Here is a 27,877-nt window from a genome sequence, read left to right as displayed (position 1 = left end):
GAGTATCCCATATGAAATCATGATAACGTGCTCCATTGAGCATAGGTGGAAGAACATGGGGCCCATGAAATGAGGATTGACACATTGTTGGATGAACCATTCACAGAAGTGTACCCGTGGAGGCCAATCAGCTGCTGATAGTGCCTGAACATGCTGTACATGGTGCGGAAACAACTGGTTCTCCCGTAGCACTCTCCATACAGTGATGTGGTCAATGTTACCTTGTACAGCAGCAACTTCTCTGACGCTCACATTAGGGTTATCGTCAACTGCACGAAGAATTGCCTCGTCCTTTGCAGGTGTCCTCGTTGTTCTAGGTCTTCCCCAGTCGCGAGTCATAGGCTGGAATGTTCTGTGCTCCCTAAGATGCCGATCAATTGCTTCGAACGTCTTCCTGTCAGGACACCTTCGTTCTGGAAATCTGTCTCAATACAAATGTACCGCGGCACAGCTATTGCCCCATGCTAATCCATACATCAAATGGGCATCTGCCAACTCCGCATTTGTAAACATTGCACTGACTGCAAAACCATGTTCGTGATGAACACTAACCTGTTGATGCTACATACTGATGTGCTTGATGCTAGTACTGTAGAGCAATGAGTCGCATGTCAACACAAGCACCGAAGTCAACATTACCTTCCTTCAATTGGGCCAACTGGCGGTGAATCGAGGAAGTACAGTACATACTGATGAAACTAAAATGAGCTCTAACATGGAAATTAAGCATTTCCGGACACATGTCTACATAACATCTTTTCTTTATTTGTGTGTGAGTAATGTTTCCTGAAAGTTTGGCCATACCTTTTTGTAACACTCTACAATTCACTGGAAAAGAAGCAACAAGACATACCACTAGTGCATGTACAATAATGTGTTACTTTAAAGCTTTTATTTTTTTCCATTTTACACAATTACAACACATTTTTCTCTTGAAGAAGATTAATACACAGTAAAGATTAAAGGAAAAGCTTGAAGAGGTTACGATATTTTTCTTCATTTATGGTTCAATCTTCTGGCATGTTCACATTATAAATGACCCAAATTATCAGGAATATTAATTAAGATAGAACCACTTACTTATTTTATTATTGGTATGAGATTATGTACACAATACCAAACTTTAGAAGTGAATGACTGCTTCATGGCAAGCACTTGTGTTATGGACCTTGAAACAATGATTTATGAACAAAACTTTGAAATAATGAACAACACTCTGCGGTATTATCTCTATGTAGATGTGAATGAAGTGCCTCTCTAAAACTGACATTTTCATTGGTATAAATTGACCCCTATCTTCTTAAATATTTAAAGCAGTGAACACTGTTCCTTTATGGAGACACACATGTCATTGTCATTAATAGCACTTTTTGAATTTGTTTATAAGCATTTGTTGTGTTGCAAACTATAATTTATTCTGATCAATAAATGCAATATGAGAGCCATCTTAAAAGTTTTATTTACCGAAAAGTAATTACATTGCTATTACACACAGTGTTAAAAACGTGTCAAATATTTTGTCAAGTGGTAGTAATCCTTAAAACAAGGAAAAAAATCAAGTAAACATAGGCTTTAAAATGCATACCTTAAGACCCTCGACACTTGTTCATCTTTACTGCTGTCAGTGACATCTCTTCTACTGAGCAAGTGCTCATAGCTCTTGAGGTATGCATTTTAGAGCCAATGTTTACTAGACATTTTCTTCTTGTTTTGGTCCATACCACCTCCTCCCAAAATACAGAAAGCAACGCGCTTGCTGCAGAAGAGATCTATTTCACAGTATTGAAGATGAACAAGTGCTCGTAGCTCTTAAGGTACGTGTTTTAGAAGCCACGTTTATTGAAACTTTCTTTTTCGGTTTGATGGTTACTACCATCTCTCAAAATACTCAACACTTCTTTATAAACTCTGTATATTTTAACCGTCTGTGAAGTGTTCATTACCCATCTGGCTTAAAGTCATTCAACACACTGATTGCCATTACTATGGCCCCATTATCTGAAGAAATATGTTGTCAAATCATGTAGTGTGCCATACACTGATCATCAGTCACTGTATTAACTGTACTAAGTAGCAACAAAAGTTCCAGTATTTATTATCAGTGAGATGAGAAGCTTTTTTCCTCATAATTGTGATTCATCTTCTCTGGATAGATTTTTTTATATGTTACATGATTTCTTGGAGTGTCCTGTGTTGAAATTTGATATCATAATTGACTCAAAAATGGCTTTCTGTTTCTGCGTCACCCTTGAAGTAATATCCACTGGATACAGAGCTAACAAACATCTAAATATTTATATAGTTTTCAGATCATGTAATACACAGCCCCTTTCAATCTCTGTAAATATTATATAGAGATTTTTTATAATTTTACTTGTAGCATCCAATGTTTTGTTGTCTCATTGTTGTGGCAGATATCTAGCTTGCATAGGTACAGCATGTATCTGAGGCAGTAATCAAAGCATATAAATCTCTGTATATATTAGTTAAGGTTCTAATTGCTGCAAGCACAATTACACTGGAGGAAGACTATATTCTCTAGTAAGAACACATAACGTGCTGCAGCGATATGGAATCTCCAGCAAAGATACCTGTCAAAGTACATAGAACAAGCAAACAGAGGGCAGCTAGGTACATAGTCGGAGACTACAGAAGAAAAAGTTGCATCACTGAGATTATTTAGAAACTGAAGTGGGAAGTCTCACACAAAGGAAGGTAAGGGTTAGATTTGGGGGAATCATGGAACAATGTAGACAAAATATTTTTATCTTGGTGTGACATACAGTCAAGCTGAGGAATCCTTGCATCTGTTCACACCAGAAATTCATTTCATTAAACAAAACCACATAACAGTAAACCAGATTCTCAGCTGATCCACTGTTGACGTGGGACAGCAGTTGGTCAAATATTTAACAATGGAATTTGCCAAACAGCTGTGCAATTCAGAAGTTATTTTATTTTATTTTCACTACCAGTTTCGGCAGTTAATTCTCATGTGCTTCCTTCAAAAACTTGACTGCAACTTTGTTGTAACTCGCCGATCTTTCAAAGTGCCACCGCGCAGTTATGCGCGTCTTCTACATGTGGCACTGTCTGCCAGCCATGCAGCAGCAGCGCCACCTAAGCGGCCAGCGAGCCAGCGGCCACTAGACTTGGACTCAGATATGATTTGACTGTTAAAGTGTACACACCTCTTACTCTGTTTACTTGATCTGTGACTTTCATGTATTGCGTCTTCCTTGAAATATATTTGTTCAACTTGAAGTTACAACAAACTTGCAAATTGCAACTGTAACTTGCAGCTAAGTCTTTGAAGGAAGCAGTTGAAAATTCATGACATCCAGAAACATATGGGCCCAGTATGCCAATATTGATCATTTTTGAGAGGTGCATATGGGGCCTAAAGATGGCATAACAAATTGCCAAAACTGGTAGAAAAATAAAATTCTTCTCAATTGCATGGCTGCTTGGTGAATTTCAAGTAAACCAGGTTTGTTCTTTATGGGAAGCATAGTATTTGATTAGGGAGTAGATGACATATTATTATATCTCACAATTCCCTTATAAAACACCTGTCTGACCCAGAAAATGTGAATATAGGCGTCCCACAGGGAAGTGTATTAGGCCCAATATTGTTTCTTATATACATTAACGACTTCCCACAAAGAATCAGACATGGAGAAAAAATACTTTTTGCTGATGACAGCAACATAGTAATAACAGGTGAAAATCCAACACAACTGTCAGAAAGAGCAAACGAGGCTCTCAATGATGTCCACAACTGGTCATTAAAAAATAAAGTAACCCTAAATGTAAAGAAAACTAACTATATTAACTTCGAATTGAACAAAAAACACAATGCCACTAGAACAAAAGTTAATAATAATGAATTAGAATGTGTAACAAGTACCAAATTCTTAGGGATGAATGTAGACAGCCAACTGAAATGGACAAACCATGTCAACATTTTGGCAAAGAAATTATCCACAGCATGCTATGCTCTTAGAATCCTTGCACTGGTATGCAATAATACCTGTCTTAAAATAACATATTACGGATATCTACACTCAGTCCTCAGCTATGGGATCATGTTTTGGGGGACAAGTGCCAGTAACATACAAACTGTGTTCAAAGTACAAAAAAGAGCCATAAGGATACTAACAAACAGCAACAACAGGGCCCACTGTCTAGAATTATTTAGAAAGCTAGGAATTCTAACTGTTTCTTGTAAGTATATCTTTCAGAACATAATGTTCATTAAGAAAAATCTCAACATGTACAACACAAAAAGCCTAATACATGACCATGAAACAAGAGCTTGTCACCACCTCCATCTAGATAGAAAGAACAAGGTAAAGACGCAAAAAAGTATATTTTATAATGGGATAAAACTGTATAACAAATTACCACAAGAAATTAAAGAAATAAATGAGCCCCTCACTTTCAGACAAAAGCTTAAAACCTTTCTAGTAAGTAAAAGTTGTTATACTGTAAAAGAATATTTAACATAGATGTAGATTATTAGCAACATATGACATTATCACCAAACTATTATGTAATTATAAATGTGTGTATGACTGGTTATAAAAACTACACAAAATATGAGAAACCTGTTTCATTGTAAATGTAAATGTGTGCTCATGTGTTGTAAACTGACGACATCCATACAATATTTGTTGTTCCATGGATGAATAAATAAATAAATAAATAAATAAATAAAAGTAATGAAGTTCTCAAATGATTTAAATATACCTATATTGATATCTGACCAACATTTTTAAGAATGACAAAGTCTTGATTTGGTAGTATGATATTCTAACCTAGACACATAAAAAGAAAGGAATGTGCTAAGCTGGGAGTGTGCTGTCACAGCTCAAATGTCATAGTCCATCAAGAAGAGAATGACACTTATGGTCTCCATCAGAATAGTCGAATGTGTTATTTCAAATTTTACAATGGCTTTAATAAGAGGGCAGTGGATTCAGTTTGGCAGCTTTACTTGAAATCTTGGATTCAACCTTCTGTTCATGTCTCTTTTATAGCATATTTTGACTTGTCTATGGCTTCTTAACATGACCTTTGGTGTGCACATTACAATTTCTTTTTAGAAATATGCTTTGAAAAGTGATGCAGCTGCATTCATAAGTGGCTGAAATATAGTGCTGACACCAGATTTAAAATAAGAGGCTTCCCATCATATTGCTGAAACTAGGACTCTTTACATGTTCTCTAGCAGGGCTTACCTGTGTTTTTTATACACACTGTGCATAGTGATTATCAACTTTTGCCTACTATGATCAGTGATAGCCTTTATATCTTGCCTGACAGCAATGTTGTTTTTGTTTAGAATGATGATGATGCCAAAGTTTAGTAGTAGTATTTACAATCATGTAGAAAATTAGCAAGGCCAGCAGTGATGGGAAATAGCTTACATTTGGAAAGTACAATTCTCCTATGAGAGAACAAATAGAAAGATCATGAGGAAAAGTGAACTCAAACATGTCAGATATAGAGCGAAAATACTGTAAAAGAAACTAAAAATAATAAGACTTGCACAAGGTAGCAGCAAATAGATATAATGTAGACATGGGATGACATGAGTGAAATTAAAATTAAGGGGAGTTTAATAGTGCACTCTGTAACTGAGAAGAGTAATCTTCCAAAAAAATGGTGATAACGAAATATTTTAGACCTTGTAGCTTCAAATAGGCCTAGACTTATCAATATAAAAACAGGCATTAGAGATCATGATATCATAATAATGATTGTTGTTAAATTTAATAAATTAATCAGTAATGCTAGAAGAGCATTTTTGTTAGGAAGAGCACATAATGGACATCATTTAGTTCCCGTATGATGGTTGTAGAGGAATTGTGGATAAAGTTTAAATGGACTGTAATTCACACCCTGCAAAATCACATGGCCACTAAACGGATTAAGGATGAAAAACACCCATCATGGTTTAATAACAAAATTTGGAAACTGCTAAGGAAGCAGAGACCGTTGCACTGTCAGTTCAATAAAGCTCAAATTACAACAGGCAAAAATTAAAAGAAACTTGTATGTCTAAAACAAGACTGATGAGCAAAACGTACAACAACTACCACTATAACGCCTTAGCAAAAGATCTTGCCAAGAACTTGAGAAAATTCTGGATCTTCTATCCAGTCACTGAATTACCGGTCTGGTGTGACAATAAAGACAGCAAAAGGAAAGCTGAAGTTTTAAATCTCACATTTAAGAAATCTTTCAAGCAGGAGGATAATATAAACATACTGTTGTTTGACCATAGTACAGACTTCCACATGGATGACACAGTAATAGGCATCCCTGGCACAGAGAAGCAGCTGTAAGGGTCTATATAGAATTCCAGTTGAGTTATACAGAGAGTGCTCTTAATAGGCATCCCTGGCACAGAGGAGCAGCTGTAAGGGTCTATATAGAATTCCAGTTGAGTTATACAGAGAGTGCTCTACAGCATTGGCTCCTTACTTAGCTCACATTTATCATGAATCTCTCACCCAGCGCAAAGTTCCAAATGACTGGAAAAAAGTGCAGATGACTCCTGTATGTAAGAAAGGCAAAAGAATAGATTCAGAAAATTACAGACCAATATACTTGATATCAGTTTGATTCAAAATTCTTGAACATTTTCTCAGTTCAAATAAATTGCCTTGAGACAGAAGAGCTTCTATCTACATATCAGCAACACTTCATGAAATCAAGTGGGAATCCCCAGAGGGAAGACTATGTTCTTTTCATGGTATGCTATTGAGAAAATTCAGAGGACCACCTCACTCATGAGAAATTAGAAGAAAAGAGATGGACACTACTCGAGCACCCTCCTTATAATCCAGACCTGTTTTCCTGTGATTTTCACCTCTATGGACAATACTGAAAGCACTAGGAGACAAATGTTTTGATGGCACAACTGTGGAAGACTTAGGGTGCAACTGGCTGGTGACACAATGCCACTCTTTTTATGATGTTGACTTCAAGAAGTCCCCAATCAGTAGGGTTACGTGTATTTCTAAACCAAAGTTCATGCAGAAAAGTGATGAACACTATATTATGTTGTAATAGGGAATAAAAAAATTTAAAACCCAAGAAGTTCCCAATAAGCAGGATTAAGTGTATTTCTAAATCAAGAGATTATGTAGGAAAGTGATGTACACTATATTATGTTGTAACAGCAAATAAAAAGTGTGGTGTCACCGCCAGACACCACACTTGCTAGGTGGTAGCTTTTGACTTAGCTGAAGGCTATGCTAACTATCGTCTCGGCAAATGAGAGCGTAATTCTTAGTGACCCATGGCTAGCAACGTCGGCTGTACAACTGGGGTGAGTGCTAGTAAGTCTCTCTAGACCTGCCGTGTGGCAGCGCTCGGTCTGCAATCACTTATAGTGGCGACACGCGGGTCCGTCGTATACTAGCGGACCGCGGCTGATTTAAAAGCTACCACCTAGCAAGTGTGGTGTATGGTGGTGACACCACAAAAAGTTTAAAACCAGAAGTCAAATTTACATCCCATCCGCTCTCACATACTTGCAGCTGTAAGAAATTGGCTTGCCTGTGGTAGTTCAGCATAAATTCTAATTATTCTATGATTTTCAAAAATGAGTGACAAGTGAGAGTGGTTTTATTGTTGTTTTATCTAACTGTTAAGTCCAGTAGCATGTGCTTCAAACAATGGCATGCACATTCCACATGAGTCAAAACTGACTAATAATTAGTGTTGATGATTCTGTTGACAACTTAAATTATAAAACATTGAAATATGCATGCCCAATAATCAACAAATAACTTGCTCGACTGTAATAGCCTACCACAGATCTCTCCAATGTAGCAGAGATGTGGAAAACGTCACAAAAATCTGCCACTGAGACCAATTTGGAAACCAAAAAGACATATGGGAAATATTAAAATCTTTCATTTAGTTACAGGTGCGGCTCTCATATGTAAAGAAAATCATAAATCTTGGAAGTGACAAAAAATTGACATCAGATCTAAATAAGAACTAATACTTTATTTATCAAAGGAATACACATCACAGGTTGCTTGAAAGCAAATTTAGAAAAAACTTAAATTGATTAAGGATATCTATATACAAAAAGATATAATGTGTATTACATACCCACCATCATCGCTCCAGTCAGTATTAAACCTATCTGTTGTAGGTGGTATTTTCTGCAAAGTGCCTGCCCAATACCAACCATTAATATCTATAGGAAGCAGATCAGTTCGATTGCATCCTTGGAAGTCACATTTCCGTCCACTTGTCCAGGCATAATTTTGTTCCCCTGTGTACAGACACAAATGTTTTTATCTGATGTTTACATCAATAAAAAGTTTGCTGAAGTCATAAAAATTACATTAATGTAGCAATATTCTGGAATATGGCCGTTAAGTGTAGGTCTTTCTCTATTACAACATAATGTCTCTACAGCCTTATCTTTACATGTATATGACCCACATGGGTAGCAATGAATTTACCTGATACTTTTAAAAGGTAGTACACTGCTAATTACTGAGAAGTAACAAAGAAACTCTGTATTCAAATGAGAAATGATTCTGTGTTGACCAAAATTAATGGATGTAAAATGTATGAGTCACTGTAAAGATAAAAAGATAGAAATTAATGGTTGTATCTTCTGATAAAAATCAAGATTCTCTGTTTTATAATATATAAAACTCATCACTACTGACACACCAATAAACATGAATTTATTTACACTGACACATAACAGGCCACAAAGGAGAAGACTTCTCATATTTTTGATGTATCACAAGGAATAAGCTTTAACTCTCATTTATAATTGCAGCATATCTCAACTTCATTAAAATTTGCTTAGAAGTCTGCCTGAGATATTCTCAACAGAACTATTTGACAGTATTTTAAGGAAGACAAGGAAATATTTACTTATCCCATATTTCTACAGGAATATCAGTGTTATGTGATAGACAATATAAACAGTAAATGTAATCAACAGGAAAAATATAGTCATTATGAATAGTGATGGATAAAATGCTGTTACAATATATGTATCAATTACATAGGTACACGTACCAGAGTTTCAAGGATGTAGAAAAAAACTAAGAAAACAAGTGACTTGAAATTATTACTGGTTATAACTATAAAATTCTAAAGTAAATTGTATTACAATCAAGAAGATAACTTTTAAGGAATTTGTATGAAAATACTCTTCACTATACAAGAACATGTTGATAAAGAGAAAGTTCTCTAATTGTGTTTAGAACCCACTGTGTTCCCCTCAACCCATTTAACATGCTTTGGCAGGTTGTCGACAGCATGTAAACAAATGTATCAGATTCCTGTCTGTACTAATGTTAAACTTCTAAATTTTTAAAGAGATTGTTTTACTTCCAATATTACAGCCATGTTAAGTACTTATTTTAGGATACAATAACAATGATTCATTATTTAGCCACCACAGAAGCTCCTGATAACAAGGTTGCCCATAACGCCTTAACAAATCTGTATTTGCAATTCAAGTGTTAGCAGACAAAGGCGACATAAAAATGAAAAAGCTTGCATACTTTGCCTACTTTCATTCCATAATGTCATATGGTATAATATTTTGGGGTAACTCTTCAAGTCAAGCAAAAATTTTCAGAGTCCAAAAGCATGTAATACGTATTATCTGTGGAGTAAATTCACGGACGTCCTGTAGAAACCTCTTCAAAGAACTGGGTATACTAACTACTGCCTCTCAGTATTTACTCCTTAATGAAATTTGTCCTAAATAATATATCTCTTTTTCCAACAAACAGCTCAGTTCATATATACAATACCAGGAACAAAAATGATCTGCACAAGGACTTAAAAGCACTTACTTAGTTCAAAAAGGGGTCCACTACTCAGGAACACTCATCTTCAATAATTTGCCAGTAAACATAAAAAATTTAGTTACAAATAAAGATCAGTTTAAAAGGAGCCTGAAAGACTTACTAGTGGCCAACTCCTTCTACTCCACTGACAAATTTTTTAATAGAAACAAATGATGTAGTGTATATATTCATACTATTAGTATTGTTATTTCAGTTTAAAAAAAAAATTGACATGTTCCACATCCATGAGGATCTCCTCAGCATGGATCTATGGAACGAAAAACTAATCTAATCTAATCTAATCTAATCTAAAACATCAACCTATGGACACAGACCTCACGTTATAGATGTAATTTTCATTGCAACATCACCTTAACATAACTAACATGTCTTCTAATTACCCACAGATGACTCTGAATGTTGGGCTGCCATACTATTCATGCTCCACCAAGGCAAACTCAAGCTTTTGCACACAGCACCTTGTAGTATGTGCAGTTAAAGTCACTGACACCATTTACCGATCTGTTTTTGATGTCACAAATGGTTCAGAATTGCAAGGCCTGCACCCACTACCATGCAGCCATGGTGCAATATTTTAACCCTAGTGCTGCCCCAAGCACCTCTAGCAACTAGTATGTGTTAATTTTGCCAGATTGCTCCAGAGAGCAATGTGGTTGCTAGTTTTTGGTGTCCTCTATAACTTCCCATACATATCACAAATGGTCACTACTATGACAGCACCAGCCATCCATTCCCTGGCTACCCTATCTGCAATTGAGGCTTTTCTGTCAACAGCCTTCAGTTTAAGGCATCTTAGCCCAAGAATTCATCAAAAATAACAAGACAGAGAACATGACCACAGCTCTGTTCTACATAGTGTCAAATTTTGAAATAGATTGGTTGCTGAGGACATTTAAAATCTTTATGCACATAATTATGAGGACAGCTACTTCTCAGAAGGTATTCTTGAGCTTGCTTGCAACATATAGGTCCACATCTGTCAACAGATGGAGTCCAGCCGAAGTGCTACATGAATGCACACCCCAAACTTTCTTCAAACTGCTGTTCTTAGACCAACAGCCCCATCTCTCATGCACACAGCATATTATTGTACAGTTCCCATGTGTGGGCTCACATCTTTGACTGGAATCCTAGCTTGAACCAAGGTTCCATTTTCTGCAATTGGAATGGGGGGGAGGGGGTGATGAATGTTTGAACATTATGATCTCCACACAAGCTCCCAGCAACCAAAGGGGATCAACAATGATCATAGTTGGAGCCAATGGAGGCCATCTCTAGCTTCCACCAAAGACCTTCTCCACAAACCAGAAAAGCTGTCAGTCAGACTTAAATGCATAGAGGTGTTCACAGAGGTGAAATTGCTGCCAGCAGTCCCTAGAAGCAGGACCATGTGCTTCCTCTGAGATATATGCTAAACCAGTGCTGCTACCCATAGCACTGGCACTGGTATCTGACATGGTCTATCAACATGTAGAAATGCCACTGAACACTTCAGTGAAGATTGTAGCATACTCCCATCCTACTGGGTGGGCCAGGTACAAATCTGGCAATTTTTGACCCCACATGCTGACTAAAGGTGTAGTGGTTTAGCATTTGCCTTTTTCTTGTTATCAGTCTTCTTACTGTGTTGACATGGCCCACCAAAAGTTGCTCTCCTATACTAACAGCTCCCACTAGGATGATGTAGGTTATTCTCTGATGTCTTAACACATGTCCTATGAACCTGTCCCTTCTTACATTAAAAAATGATGATCATTCCACTTGGGACCTGTGAAATGGTACGTTAGCTTATTTGTTTTAGTTGTAAATATTTGTCATGTATTGTTGTTTTTCTGACATGTTCTACATCCTGGAGGACCTCCTCACTACAGATCAATTGGAATGAAAGTAAATCTAATCCAATCTAAACTGTCAATGTTTCATAAGTTTCTTTCTTCACTGATTCTGTGAAGAACCTCCGCATTCCTTATCTTATCAGTCTACCTAATTTTCAAAATTCTTCTGTAGCATCACATCTTGGATGCTTTCGTTTTCCCAATGTTCATGATTTACTATCATACAATGCTGTGCTCCAAACATACATTCTCAGAAATTTTGTCCTAATGTTAAGACCTCTGTTTGATTCCAACTGACTGTTCTTGGCCAGGAATCACTCTTTGCCTGTGCTAGTCTGCTCTTTATCTCCTACTTGCTTCAACCATCATGGGTTATTTTGCTTCCAAGGCAGCTGAATTCCTTAATTTCATCTACCTCGTGATCACCAATTTTGATGATAAGTTTTCCGCTATTCTCATTTCACATTATATTTGTCTTTTTATGGTTTACCCTCAATCCATATTCTATGCACATTAGACTGTTCATTCCATTCAACATAACCTGTGATCCTTCATTTTCATTGTGGATAGTTATGTCATCAGTGAATCTTATCATTGATACCCTTTCACCCAACACCGCTGAATTTTACTTTCATTTCCGTCATTGCTTCTTCACAATACAGGGTGTTTCAAAACTGATGGTCAATATTTAGGGATATGACAGGAATGATCATTCAAAATAAAAAAGTCAAGTGAACATGGGGTGTAAAACTCTTACCTTAAGGACTATGAGCAATTGATCTTTGATACTGTGGAACAGATCTCTTCTACTGCAAGCTCTTTGCTTTCCATGTTTTGGGAAGTGATAGTATGGACCAAAACAAGAAAAAAAGTCTAGTAAACATGTGGCATATCTTTAGAGCTATGGGCACTTTCTCATCTTCGCTACTTTGAAACACAATTCTTCTAATGAACAAGTGCTCATAATTTTTAAGGTAGGCATTTAAGAGCACATGTTTATTGGACACTTTTTTCTTGTTTTGGTCCATACTATCACTTCCCAAAATATGGAAAGCAAAGAGCTTGCAGTAGAAGAGATTTGTTTCACAGCATCGAAGATCAAGAATTGCTCACAGTCCTGAAGGTAAGCGTTTTAGAGCCCATGTCAACATGACTTTTTAGATTTTGAATGATAATTCCTGTCATATCCCTGAATATTTACCATCAGTTTTGAAACACCCTGTATAGACTGAACAGTAAGTGCAAAATACTGCATCTCTGTCTTACGACATTTTTAATCAGAGCACTTTGTTCTTGGTCTTTCAGTCTTATTGTTCCCTCTTGGTTCTTTGCACGTATTGTATATTACCCATCTTTCCCTATAGTTTATTCTGATTATTTTTGAAATTTCAATTATTTTGCTCCACTTTATAGATTTTTCTTCCATCTTGCTTCCATTATCAAGAGCTTTCCTAAAACCAAACTGATAGCCATCTGACAGATCCTCAGTTTTTATTTTACATTGTTCTGTATATTAGTCTTGTCAGCTTGCATGAACTGTTAAGCTGTTTGTGCAATATTTCTTACGCTTATCTGCCCTTGCTATCTGGGGAATTGTGTGGATGGTATTATTCTGAAAGTCTAAATGGTATGTCACCAGTCTCATAGATTCTACACACCAACCTGAATAGTCATTTGGGTGCCATTTCCTCCAATGATTTTAGAAATTCCAATGGAATGTTATCTATCCCTTCTGCCTAATTTACTCTTAAAGTCTTCCAGAGATCTCTTAAACTCTGACTCTAATAATGAATTCCATATGTCTTCCATATCGATTCCAATTTCTTCTTCTATCATGTCACCAGATAAATCTTCCCCTTCATAAAAGCCTTCAGCATATTTTTTTTTAGCTATTCATTTTCTCTGCTATGTTTAACACTGGAATTCCCATCATGCTCATCCAAGAATTGCACCCGGCGGGCGCGTCCGCGCCCCGCGGTCGCAAGGCAGTGTAGTTCAGCGCCCCATCCGCGACTGTGTGTCGCTACTGTCATCATGGGAGCAAGAGAGACAGCTGCGGAGTGAGTGATACCGCACAGCACTGCTCTGCGCTGGACTGTCCCGTGGTCAGATCCAACGTAAACAAAATAACAGAGGAATCGCACCTCTGTAAAAGAGGTCCATGTGCAATAAAACAAGCAAACCATTTACTGTTTAGGTAACAACTAGTGTTCTTGTGGCAGAATTACTACGCAAAGCTGTGGAAACAATATCCAAAACAAGAACCGAAGAATAACTTAGTAGTTTTCTGACCCACAGGTTGATTCTATTAGTACTGCACATGCACACTCGTCATATGTACCATAGGTGTCTTCTGAAAAATATATCAGTTTCTTAAATGAACTAGTCATATATATTCCTATTTTAGAAATAATTTTATGTAAGGGATATAGAGTCTCATTCTTACTGTTAATAGTTACAAGTAAATATTTTCTGTTGTACTTCGTGCTACAGCTTCTTGTATCCCTTTTCAGAGTTTAGAAATCGGATGCTTAGTTTGCTGTTTTGTACGTAATAGTTTTAACTGATCAAGTTTGAAAATAATTTAAAAAATTAAGGTTTTAAAGCTCTTTAATTCTTACAGTCAATATTGTTAAAGAAAACAATTAACATTTTACACGTTTTTCTTTATCGAGGAAATGATTTTGTCTAGGTTTGGTACAACATTTCAAGATACTGCTCACCTCAAAGAATTAGTCAAATTTTTATCACCAAGTAATGTACGGTTCTTAGTTTTAGCAAGCTTTAAAAGAGAAAAGGCGCTCACAAATATACGTGGAACCAAACACTGAGAGAACTTTGGTTGCGTGCTAGGGCAAAAGACGGTATTTCTCTCGTGGAAGACAGCTGTAAAAGTCATCCAGAGTTTTACACATAAGAAAGCGGTCCTTCAGGTGGATATCGCACTGCAGGTCAATCAGCTCTAGTTGAAGCACTTGTGAGACGTTCTCTGCCCGAAGGGAAAACGGGCTAACAAATATACCTAAGGCCGGTTGAAGCTCACTTATCTCCAAAAATTTGTTTTCAAACAGTTCTTGTAATTCGCAAATGATTTGAACATAATCTGAAAAATCCACATCTTCTTTAGCGTTGTGTAGTGCAGGGAACTGTCCACAATTTTTCTCGCGCAACTGTTTTTCCCACAAAATAAGTTTTTTTTTTAAATGCTTCATATGCACTAAATCAACAACAGAGTGATTGTCGTCCTGGAGTGAAATGTTCAAAGTATTTAAATGACAAGTAAGGTCACTCAAAGAAGCCAAATTCGACACCCACTTAGGATCACAAAGTAAATCTTCTGGACGTCCTTTCATTTCCAAAAAAGTATTTATTTCGCCCCTCAAGGAGAAAAACTGATGAAGCACCTTTCCTCTGGTCAGCCATCTTACTTCAGCATGGTAGGGGATGTCCTGGTATTCTGCTTCGATATCAGCCAGAAATTCTTTTAACTGGCGATGTTTGAGTCCATGTGATCGAAGATAATTAACCGTTCGAAGAACTGTGTCCATAACATTTTTTACGTTGACAATCTTCCACAAAGTGCCTCCTGATGTATCAGACAATGGGCTGCCGCAAATAAGGAACAGTGAACTTCAGCCATTCTTGACCTGACGTAACTCAGAAATCTAGTGCGTATCCCTCGTAGCGCAGGGGCTCCATCCGTTGTTACACTGGTCAGGTGCTCCCATTTTAAACCCACTGACTCGAACACATTTTCCACGGCTAGAAAAATATCCAAACCATGATTGTGTCTTTTAATGGTATAAGGTAGAGAAATTCTTCTGTGACACGCAGATTGTCGTCGACACCTCGAATGAATATGATGAGCTGAGATATGTCCGCAAAGTCCGCGGACTCATCAAGAGCGATAGAAAATGAAGTTTGCCGTTCTCTCCATTAATTGCTGCTCCATATCTGAGGGCATATCTTCGACTCGGCGAGCAACAGTTTGAGGCAAAAGAGCTAGTTTTTCAAATTTTTCCGTGAGGTCTGTTGGACTAATGCAAGCCACCGAGTCGACCAGGGAATCCTTGATGAGATTCCCAGCCGAAAAGGGTTTCCCTGCTTTCACAATTCTCAGCGAGCATTTGTAACTTGCGTGCAAATTTTGCCCACCTGTTTCCTGCTCCTACCACGGCAAAAAAAAAAGAACATACAATTAATTTTGTACAATCCTGTTTTTTTAAACACTTCCATCATTTTAACATTTAATTGTTTCATTCATTGAAACTCAAATAAAAAAGTAACAAAAAATATTGGTTTTAGGTGCGTTCTCCCCCAGCTCCTCTGAAAAGCAGCCTTAGATGCTAGCAAGGACAGCAAAATGTGGTCGTAAAATAATTTTATATCTGTTGGAATATTTCCGTTTTAATTAATTGAAAACATAGATCAAACTACAACATATGTTTTCCCGTCCATAAAAACATAAATATACAAAAACAAAGAATGACTCTTAATGACACTTTGCAGCCCGAGAGAGCGTTTGTGACGGCTTTTCAGAAAGTGACAAAAAATAAGGCACCTGAAACTTTTTCTTATGTCTGTGCGATGCGATTTAATGCAACCCAAATATAAAAATTAACCAAAAAGTAATGTTCCTTGGTGCTGACAATCTGATATTCGACAACTGGCACATTGCTAAGTGACATATCACGTTATAAAATATAGTTTTATTGATCATCTTTAGGAAACACTTACTTCACTGTAATGCTGCTTGAAATTTTCTTTCAGTTCTTCAAGATTTGACTGGCGTTTCTCTTGACAAATTTTCGAACTGATATTTGTGACATGTATTAAAAGTGCCATTCAATTGAGTACTTTTTTAAATACATGAGGTTCCGATGACATACTAAACATTTGGCAGTACAAAGGAAATTAATTTCCCACTCGGGTTTAACTAGTTCGGACGCGCCGCTCCTCTTTCATTTTGTCTGCTGCTGTTGACCATCCATCTTGATCCACTGTAGCCTTACGTCTGTTGACTAACGGTTTGTGTTGTATCAATGGTTTTGTAGGAAGCGCGCGTACAGTGGCATGGCGAGGCGCGGTGGGCGGTCCGCACAGCCAGCTAAGCGACACGGCTCGGCCACTGCGACAACACGTATTCACCCGGGGCGCAGGCCGCGGGCGCTGGCACCCCGGGGGCACAGTTTGGCGAGCCTACTCTAAATCTTACCACTCCTGCTTTTAATTTCACCATAAGTTATTTTCACTTTTCTATATGCTGAGCCATCCTCCTGATGATTATTTCTTTTTTGATTTCTTCACATCTTTACTGCTTGAAGCATTTCTTCTATTACCCAAGGTCTCTCCACAGTTACCTTCCTTGTACCTATGTTTGTCTGTCCAGCATCTATGATTGTCATTTTTAGGTATATTCATTCCTCTTCAACTGAACTGCCTACTACGGTATTCCTTGTAGCAGTATCCCCATGCTTAGCGAACTTCAAACACCATCTCTTCATTCCTCAGTACTTCAGTATCCAACTTCTTTCCTCAGCCTTACAATCCAAAATCTGTTTTCAGAATCTCTTTCTGACCATTATGTAACTAAGCTGGAATCTGCTCACGTCTCTGGGTCTGCTCCAAGTATACATCCTCCTTTTGTGATTCTTGAACAGCACATTTGCTATTACCATCTGAAATTTGTTGAAGAACTCAATTAGTCTTTCTTCTCCCACATTCCTACTGTCAAGCCCATATTTTCCCATAACCCTTTATGTCATTCCTTCCCCTACTACTGCATTCCAATCTGCCTTGATTATTAGATTTTCATCTTCCTTTACATACTGAATTATTTGTTCAATATCCTCATATAGTTTCTCTATTTCTTCATCTTCTGCTTGCAATGTAGGATGTACTCCTAAAATACTGTGGTTGGTAATTGTTTGCTGTTCAGTCTGATGAGGACAATCCTGTCACTGAACTGTTCACAGCATATCATTCCCTGCCCTTCTTTCCTGTTCATCCTACTACTTTTATACAATTTTCTTCTGCTGTTGATACTGCCTAGAAATCCTTACCTTCTTTCCACTTCACTTCACTGACCCCCACTATATCTAAGCAGAGCTTTTACATTTCCCTTTTTAAATTTTCTAGTTTTCCTATTATATTCAAACTTCTGACATTCCATGCTCTGGTTTGCAGCATGTTATCCCATCATTGGTTATTCCATCTTTTCCTCAAGGTCACACCCCTTTGGCAGTCCCCTCCCAGAGATCCAAATGGAGGAATAATCTGGAATCCTTAGCCAATGGAGAGATTATCATGATATTTTTTTCAATTAAAGGGTACACACCCTTGGGTACACATTATGTGTCTTTAATGCAATGGTTTCCATTTCCATCTGTATCCTCGTGCCATTGATCATTGCTGATTCTTGGGGGCAGTTTCTCTAACCAAGGGTATGAGAGTGCCCTGAACCTCTGTCCGCTCCTCCACCCTCTCTGGCATGGTCACTGGGAGAATGAGGGTGATCTTTTTATACCAGAAATCTTCTGTTACCACTACTGACAGTTTTTATTCTAAATTGAAGCAGTGGCTGGGTTCGAGCCTGGGACTCAGACCATTTTAATGACTAGTCAAGGATGCTACTCCAGAGAAATGGGCTCTACATCTGATAACAATTTGCATTCCTCACCCAGCCAGAGTATCAGTATCAGTATACCGTCAGTAATACTCAGGTTGTCCAACCAGTAAGTTGTCCAGTGGTGTCATGGACAGTACAACCAATGTATGAGGGGTACATAGCTGCTGGCATGATACAGTTTATAAATACTGTGGCTGGAGGCACCTCAGGCACTATCTCACAGTCTATAAAGCTTCAGCTATTGCACCAGTCAGAGTTCAGCCTTGCAGGTTAATTATAAATGGTTTGTATTATTCACTGGACAGATTTATCAAGCTGTATGAAAACCTTTGCTGTGTTATAGACTTTTTTATGGCCAGCTGTTCGCTATGTGATCTCTCTACTTAACAACCACCTGGAGCTGCCCATTTGTTCCACCAGTCTTTGTTTCACTACCTTTGAGAGAGATCACAAACCATGATTCCATCTACCATCATGAAGGATAGAAAAGCTTTTATCCAATCCTTCAAATGAAGCTTTTGTGTAACTTGCTCATTTTAATACAGAAATTAGATTTAAGAGGAATACATATCTCTGAATCCAAATATTCTGATAAATTATAAGACTGGCAAATATAGTATTCTTTTACTTTGTTTTTTAATAGTTGGGTATTGCCAGTTTCCTAACTGATGTCTACCAGCAACGTGTTTTAGACTTTTGCATTGAAACATAAAACTCGATTCTGAGCCCTTTAGGGTTGCACAATCCATATAAAAATTAGTTTTACTTCTAGTATTATAGTTGTGAATAGTACATTTCATCCTAAATCCATTATTATTTTAACAACAAATACCATTAGGGAGAGTATGATTTGTGGGGAAAAACTCTGTGGAGTCACCGGGAACAATATCACTGCCTTGAGGTAGCTCAACTAACCACTCTGGATCTGCAGTTAGTTGACTCTGAATGATGTTTGTGATAACATGCTTTTACCTTGTAGGACAATAAAATATATTTATATGGAATCATACAACCTGTTAGTTGTTGTTGTACGTAACTACTATCCTGAGTACCAAACTTACTGCAGTGATGGACGTGAAGTTTCAACTGCACTGTGTTTAAAATGTAAAACCTCCTGCGCCAGTCCACTTCCTACAACATCACAGCTACCATTGAAAACAACCATTTCCTGCACTGAGGGACATCAGTCTCACCTCTTTGTCAATGCCTCTGAATTCCACAAACTTTCCACACCTCAGTTTGGTACAATTTTGTCAAAACCTGAGCGAAGTGCCTGGTTCAGCAGTATGTAGTGAACTGACGCCAATGCATTCTTATTTTCTATGACGACCACACATGACTCATGCTGCTTCACACCAAAATGACCAACAACACGGGTCGAATTCTCAGTTGTCCTTACCTGTGACAGCACGGTAATGATGCCGGGTGCCTATTTGCCTAGCAATTCTGCTATGACAACAAATGTGATTCTGGGTGAACAATGACTTTCTGCCACCTCATTTGTCAGTACACATAGTGCGCTGAGCTTCCACGTGGGAAATAATGACACTTATTCATGTGGAAACTCCTTTAGTGACAGTGAATTTACATGCATTAACGTTCCCAGCTCATGTCTAATGCACCGCACATACCTTCATCACGATGTGCTCTGTCCCAATGTTTCAGTGACTGCTATACTGCATCTCTCTTCACTGATTTACAATGTGCCACTCCCCAATGCTTCCATGCCAGCCATGCTTCTGTGCAGCGTATCTCTTTGCTGCTTTACAATGTCCCACTTCGCGAAGCATCCACTCCCGTCACATCTGCCACACCGAGCAATCCTCACCTCATGATGCCACCATCCTCACATAATCATGGCCCTTACCATTCCACATGTCCTCCCTCCATTGAACGTGGACTCACCTATGCTGTGGTTCACACTTAGTGAATGGGTAATGTAGTCCACATCACTGAGGATGATGACAAATCTGCTGTACTTCTCAACCACCTTGGTGATAATGCTGATCTCATTGGTGACTTTCTGCTTGATGAGCACACACAAACAAGTATGAGACTGTCAATGCACTTCTGCTTCAGTACCTGTCCTGCTTCTCAGAACAATAACTTCATTTGGTGATGCGTGAAACCTCACTCGGTCACAGTATGACTTCCATGCTGTGGCACAAGTTTTGCGTGCAAATTGATACAAGCCTACTCCTGGATCATGGTCTTTGGACTTTGTGGCTATTAAAACTGCTGGAGAGCATTCAAATTGTGATGCTCACATGTGAGGATGCTCCATCAGTTATCAAACTACACCTGGCTAACAGAATGCTAGTGCTCACACAGCACCTGTTGTTGATTAATTCTCATTGTGAGTGGACTACGGCTGGCAGCATCCCCACCTATATCGCTGACAACATACGACCCCGGCCGAGCCTAGCCAATGCCCCAACTGCACTCCTGGCCACTGTTGTACACCTTGTGCTGTGCAGACGCCAGACATCTGATGTGTACTGGGACACTCTGAACCTCGCCAAGCTGGCTCCCACTACTGCTCCATGCAGTATCTCGGGCAACAAACATAAACAAATGCCTACAGTGCAGACTACCACCAGCATGCCTCTGCCCGATCACCAACCCATGCCTGTTAGTTGAAACAATGCGACCTGGCCATGCACTATGCCCACCCATGTGCACTGCCTCTGCTGGTTCCACACTCCCTTCAGCTCTGACATGATACATTGCTGACAGCCTTGATCATACCCAAACTGATCTCACGGCCTGATACTGGCACTTCAGATTGCTCATCCTCCTTAAGTTGCAACAAATTACCACTTCATGAAGGCATCTGCAGGTGTCATCCATGATTGAATGGCTCTTGCCTCTTCATTTAGGATGCACAATACAATTATTAACTTCTAGTTGACCCCAGAGATGACATCAGTAGCATTCCACAGTCTCTACTGCCACTAGACTTTCACCTTTGCCCATGCAACTGCAAACAGTTAATGTCTCTGTGGAACCAGTGTTTGACGCCACCTCCATCACACTTGATCTCAGCAACCACACACCTGTGTCCTGGTCGTTCTTGGTGGTGAAACGGTGGAACCCATCTTAGGAGCTGACTTCCTCAGGCACTACCGTTTACTGCTAGACCTGAACCACACTCTGCTCCTGCAGCACAATGGCAAACTGCTGATCAGCAGCAAGATCAGAACCTGCCTTCTTCCCAATGATATGCTGCCGTCACATACTTTGCAGTCAGAGACACTTCTCGATCTTATCTTGAAATTTCAATCGTTTCTGGATGAACTCTCATGACTTCTGCCATGCACTCTGAACTCTATCCAGATACCTAGCGAGCTTCATACAGCTCAATAACAACTCACTGTTCTGCAAAATCAACATCCACTGCCTGATGGTGAAGACATAACATCGGCCTCAAAACAGGTCCGTCAAGTGCCTTTACATAATTGTGCTTGCCTGACAACACCCAGTGTTATTGATAGTGCCTCTGTGACTGGGTCATCTGTTGACAATGATGTTACAATGACACCTATCATTATGCCCCCAGCTCCCACTTCATGCTAGCCCATCAGGCTGCAGACTATTTGCACCATCTGTGATGGGACGGTTCACATCAATACCACACCCAGCCCACCAGCCTGCCGTCACTCCCACTGCCTACCTCCCCACAAACTCAAAGCAGCAAAAGCCACTGTGGATGAATTCTTGTGTGCTAGTATTGCACAGCAATCCAATAGTGCCAGGTTTCTCCTACAGTATGGACAAGGGAAAAAAGTCCCAAATTTTTCCCGGAGCTCCTGGTTAAAAAATACACTTTCTCCTGGGTAAAAATACGCTTTTTCCAGGTTAAGTGACAATATATTTTCCCTCGGGATTTTAAAACTTATCAATCCTTTGAATTGTTAAGGTTTTATACACCAGTGTTGAACCTCCCGCCTCTTTCGGAAACGAACCCCATAAAAAAAATGCTTTTTGGGGCAGCAACATGTAAGCTGCATATTTTCATATTATGAAAATATATAGGCGAATTCCACCAAATGCAGAACATCAGTTCCCGAAACATTGAAATTGAGATGTGAGGCACTTTTGTAAGCCAATCATAGCTCATGTCATGTGATCTCAGCAGTTGATGATAGCAGATATTCATTGCGTTTACATGGGGCTCCCAAAACTGGATTTCATAAAACGATCCCCCAGTACTGCTGCTGGTTGGTCATGTACACATTTAAAAATTGATTCTGGAAATCTGCTTCTGGTTGATGGTTTTCCAATCCCGCAATTGATTTTTGCTCCCATATAAACGCAACCAGTTTTGAAATGTGGCTGGGCTGTCAGGTTTCATCTTATTTTTAAAAATTTTCTGGTAATATTGATGGAGTCGCCTTTTGTACAGTGAAAAATAAGTAGAAATGTTAGACCAACATTTACAACTAGTCCAACTGAAGAGAAATAGTGACTGTGCTGACTAAATAAGAAACTGTAACAGCTGTTTTCCATGCGCCATAGTTAACTGTGCTAGAAAATCCACTTCAAACCTCAACGTGTAAACACGGCAGTGAAAAACGGTTTCCAAAATTCGGTTTCTGTCTTTTGGAAGATGTGGTGCATAGGACACATGATGTGGTCAGCCTATAGCAACATTACTGTTAAGTAGCATGAACACACAAATAGGGAAAGTTAATTGTTTAAATAAAGAAATTAAAAGCATGTTTTCACGCGTAACATAACTCATATTGCATATAATAAAATGTACTTCGAAAGTAATGCTTTTCAAATGACCAATTGCAATATTTTCCTGCAGCCTGTCAGGATTCATTTCAGCAGTTGTCAGAGAGCACCAGAAAATGGTGTTACTGTGCATGCACAGCTACGATGATGTAGGTAGCCCGTACGTTCGCACGTATATGGCATTAAGAGATCTTACATTATGTCATAAATGAAACAGGACATCAGAGGATACTCCAAGATCATCGGAATTTTGTAATCCATACTAAAATGAATAATTCAACTTAAAAGAGCACATTTGTATGCCCAGATTCACAAAGAAGTAGGCCCAAAGCTGATATTAAACTTTTCACTGTGGTTTTTGGAATCAAATTTTCTTGGAGTACCAGTACTGTATTATCTCATGTTTAGTTCTTTATTATGGCATAATGTCATTTGTCCCAAAAGATAACAATGTGCACTTGAAATTCCATAAACACTTGAGACTTGCCAATAATGTTTCAAATAAACTGACTGCCTCTATGGAAAAGATTAATTATGGCCAGTTTTTTTTAGCAAATCGACAAAAATAACTTTATTGTTCTGCAAGGCAATTAATAACAGACTTCCAAAAATCTGGAAAGAAAATAAAATCAGAAAACAAATTAATAACATATTTTAGCCTTCCATAATTATGTGAATATTTTAATTCTCTTTATAGCTCCCGGCCACAGAAATCAGCTTTGTTCTAGAGAGCTGCAAATCAAGAGGAAACAGCAAAATCACTAAACGTAAACACGGTTCATATGGAGACTACCCCTCATTCCACTACAACTCAGCTTGGGTGCGCCAGAAAAATGTTTCCGGGTAGCATCTGGCTTCTTGTTGCTAAAGCTGATACTCGTGTCTAGTTACCTTGTATACAGCTAACAGCTACGTTTGAAGTAGCCAGAAGTGGAAGAAGGTACTGCTCACACGTGACTCAACTGTGCAAGCGCACAAGCCCACTACCACTGCTCAAACAAACGAATGTTAACCACTGTGACATAACGCCCATCGGAAGCAGTTTTTTGTTATGAAGTATTGCATAGTCTTCATCCTAAAGCCTTTGACACATTTTACTGTTGGCAGATGCTTGTGTGTGTGCTGTGTTTTGTTGCTGTAAATAGCGTATTTCCTTTGCAACTTAAGTTTTTTTCTATTTTTTTCCTCATTTATGTTTTATTGCTACAGTTTTATATTGCAGTAACAGGATAAAACAAAATTCTTTGTTAGAGTATCAGTCCTTACCAGTAAAAAGTACAAAAATTTAGCTGAAAATTAAAACAGCAAAAAATTCTCACAATTCTTAATAATTTCCGGGATTTTTCCAGTTTTCTCCCAGATGAAAAAATTCCTTGATTTCCCAGTTGTCCTGGTTCAAGTACACCCTGTCCTGTAAGCTTGTTCTCAAAAAGGATAATACTTGGTGACTGTGTGCCAATTATTGGTACCTCAACACCAGTACTATAATAGAGAGCCACCCTGTACTGAACTTCCAAGACTTTGCACGTGAAATTGCTGGTGCCACTATATCCAGTTTTGTTGAATGTAAAAGGGCCTATTTAGAGATTCCTATTGCTGATGAAAATATACCAAAAACTGCAATAATGATGCAATTTGGTCTGTTTGAGTTTTTATTATGCTGTATGGGTTATGCTGGTGAGGTGAGGGTGGGGTTTGGGTAGGGGTTGGGGTTGGGAGTGGGGATAGGGATGGGGGTTCTGTGGGGATGTAACTCTGTGGACTTGCCCAGAACAATATTGCTGCCCTGAGGTAGCTCAACTAACCTCTCTGGACCTGCAGTTCACTCTGACCGATGTTTGTGATAACATGCTTTGTATCTTGTAGGACAATAAAATAGATTTGTATGGAAACATATGATGTTGTTGTTATACATAACTACTATCCCAAGTACTGAACTTCCTACAGATTTTTCTGATACATTTTACAGCTGCCTTGACAAAACTCTTGTGTGCCAGAGAACAATGCAACATTTGGCTAACTAATTTTAATGGCTCTGCTTTCAGTGGTTCATTTTTTGCCTCTGTGGTTTCATCTAGTGTTAGGAAGAATTAACTGAATTTAGTGGCAAAGGTCTTGTTGTATGCTAGATTCATAGCACAGTAAAATATAATATTTTTAAGAAGTAATTAAATTTATTGCCAACTATGTGTCCTTGGTAAACTGGTTCCCATTGTTCACCCTGTAAATTTTCTATGAATAGTTTCAATGAGTCAGCATTTATAGTTCTGTGAAACTGTTCATTTGCCCTCTGCTTACTCTGACATATGAGGATTCTTTACAATGTTTTACCACCTCAGTCAGATGAAGTATTTACTAAGGGGATAACATCAGTTTCATGTAAGACCATTAGATTCAGAAATGAGAGACTATTGGATTCTGAAATAAATAATCTATCAGTGTTGCATTATGACCTTCTACTATTGTTGGGGCACTATTGTGAAGAACAAACCAATGCTGGACATCACTAACTCTATATGTCCTTCATGAGTATTATCAAAGCTGAAATCATAATTGGTATCTACTATTTGCAGATTTCCCAATTACTTTCACTAAGTCCAATTATTAGCCTTTCTTATCACTTATTGAAGTGTTAAACATAGTCTTGACAACCCCAATAATCCCTATATGATCACCTTTAAGATATTTGCCCTGAGAGCCTAATATCATAGGTGGCATCACTGAGCCTTACACTTGGTTTATAAATACTATTAAGCTGGTACCCTTTTTAGAAATGGTTTATTATCTTGCACAAGCACCTTTAATTTCAATGAAAAATTACTGTTTTTGGTCATCAATTGTCCATTGACAAAGCTGTTTTCCCAGAGTGTATGTGACTGAAATACTTGGGCACTTTGCCTTCTGCAGGCAAATGCTCTGCCATCTGATCTACCCATGAATTACTCACAACACAGCCTCATAGCTTTAATTCTGTCAATACATTTTCTCTTACTTTCCAAGCTCCACAGAGATCTGCTTGCATACTCTGTGCAACTAGCACTCCTGGAAGATATGATATAGTGGGAAAATGGCTTAGACAAGTCCTGGGGGACTGTTCCAGAATGAATTTTCACTCTGCAGTGGAGTGGACATTGATTTGACAGTTTAAAACTGTGTAACAGACCAGAACACAAACCTGAGACTTTTGCAATTCATGGGCATGTGCTCCACCATCCGACCTACACAGGCAATACTAATGATCTAACCTCACAGGTTTACTTCCTCCAGTCGTCATCTCCTACCTTCCAAACTTCACAGAAGTTCTCCTGCATGCATTGCAGATTAGCGCACCTTAAAGAAAAGATACTGTGGGAGAAATGGCTTACTGACAGCCTTGTGGATGGTTTCCAAAATAAAGTTTCACTCTGTAATGGAGTGTTTGCTGATTTAAGACTTCATGGAAGATTAAAATTATGTGAGAGAGCAGCACTCACACCTGGGACCTTTGCCTTCTGTAGGCAAGCGCTCTGCCAACTCCTTTCTTTCAGAAGTGCTAGTTTTGCAAGGTATGTAGGATAGATTCTGTGAAATTTGGTAGACAGGAGGAGAGTTATAGGTGAAAGGGACACTCTGAGGGGAATTCATGGATCATGACTGGATAGCTCTGTCAGTAGAGCATTAGCTCACATAAGGTCAAGGGCTCCAGTATAAGTCCTAGTCTGGCACACCCTTTTTAATCTTCCAGGAAGTTTCTAACTGTGGTGGCACTAGCACATGGATAAACTAACGAAAAAGCTGTTTTGCTGGCTTTGCACTCAGAACTATCTCTCATTGGCTTGATGAGCAAAAGGTACTGCTAATGTCTGTGCATACTTCCATTTAACAGAATAATCTTCTGGAGCAATGGTGCTACGGTCAAAAAAATTATTCTACTATGAAACACAGTAAAAACATTATACACTCCTGGAAATTGAAATAAGAACACCGTGAATTCATTGTCCCAGGAAGGGGAAACTTTATTGACACATTCCTGGGGTCAGATACATCACATGATCACACTGACAGAACCACAGGCACATAGAGACAGGCAACAGAGCATGCACAATGTCGGCACTAGTACAGTGTATATCCACCTTTCGCAGCAATGGAGGCTGCTATTCTCCCATGGAGACGATCGTAGAGTTGCTGGATGTAGTCCTGTGGAACAGCTTGCCAGGCCATTTCCACCTGGCGCCTCAGTTGGACCGGCGTTCGTGCTGGACGTGCAGACCGCGTGAGACGACGCTTCATCCAGTCCCAAACATGCTCAATGGGGGACAGATCCGGAGATCTTGCTGGCCAGGGTAGTTGACTTACACCTTCTAGAGCACGTTGGGTGGCACGGGATACATGCGGACGTGCATTGTCTTGTTGGAACAGCAAGTTCCCTTGCCGGTCTAGGAATGGTAGAACGATGGGTTCGATGACGGTTTGGATGTACTGTGCACTATTCAGTGTCCCCTCGACGATCGCCAGTGGTGTACGGCCAGTGTAGGAGATCGCTCCCCACACCATGATGCCGGGTGTTGGCCCTGTGTGCCTCGGTCGTATGCAGTCCTGATTGTGGCGCTCACCTGCACGGCGCCAAACACACATACGACCATCATTGGCACCAAGGCAGAAGCGACTCTCATCGCTGAAGACGACACGTCTCCATTCGTCCCTCCATTCACGCCTGTTGTGACACCACTGGAGGCGGGCTGCACGATGTTGGGGCGTGAGCGGAAGACGGCCTAACGGTGTGCGGGACCGTAGCCCAGCTTCATGGAGACGGTTGCGAATGG

The 27,877-nt window shown here is 39.0% G+C and overlaps 1 protein-coding gene across 1 annotated transcript in view; it reads right to left on the bottom strand.

Moving 5' to 3' along the window:
- LOC126456265 (uncharacterized) overlaps positions 1-27,877 on the bottom strand; it is a 92,637-nt gene that overhangs the window by 41,412 nt on the left and 23,348 nt on the right. The window contains exon 4 of the mRNA XM_050092017.1: positions 8,137-8,302. Within this exon, the coding sequence (XP_049947974.1) occupies positions 8,137-8,302 (166 nt within the window). The remainder of the gene's footprint in view (positions 1-8,136; positions 8,303-27,877) is intronic.

This window comes from Schistocerca serialis, chromosome 2, assembly GCF_023864345.2.
Source record: "Schistocerca serialis cubense isolate TAMUIC-IGC-003099 chromosome 2, iqSchSeri2.2, whole genome shotgun sequence".
Lineage (NCBI taxonomy): Eukaryota > Metazoa > Arthropoda > Insecta > Orthoptera > Acrididae > Schistocerca > Schistocerca serialis.
Note: the sequence above shows the minus strand (reverse complement) of the source record. Positions and strands in the feature narration are given on the sequence as shown.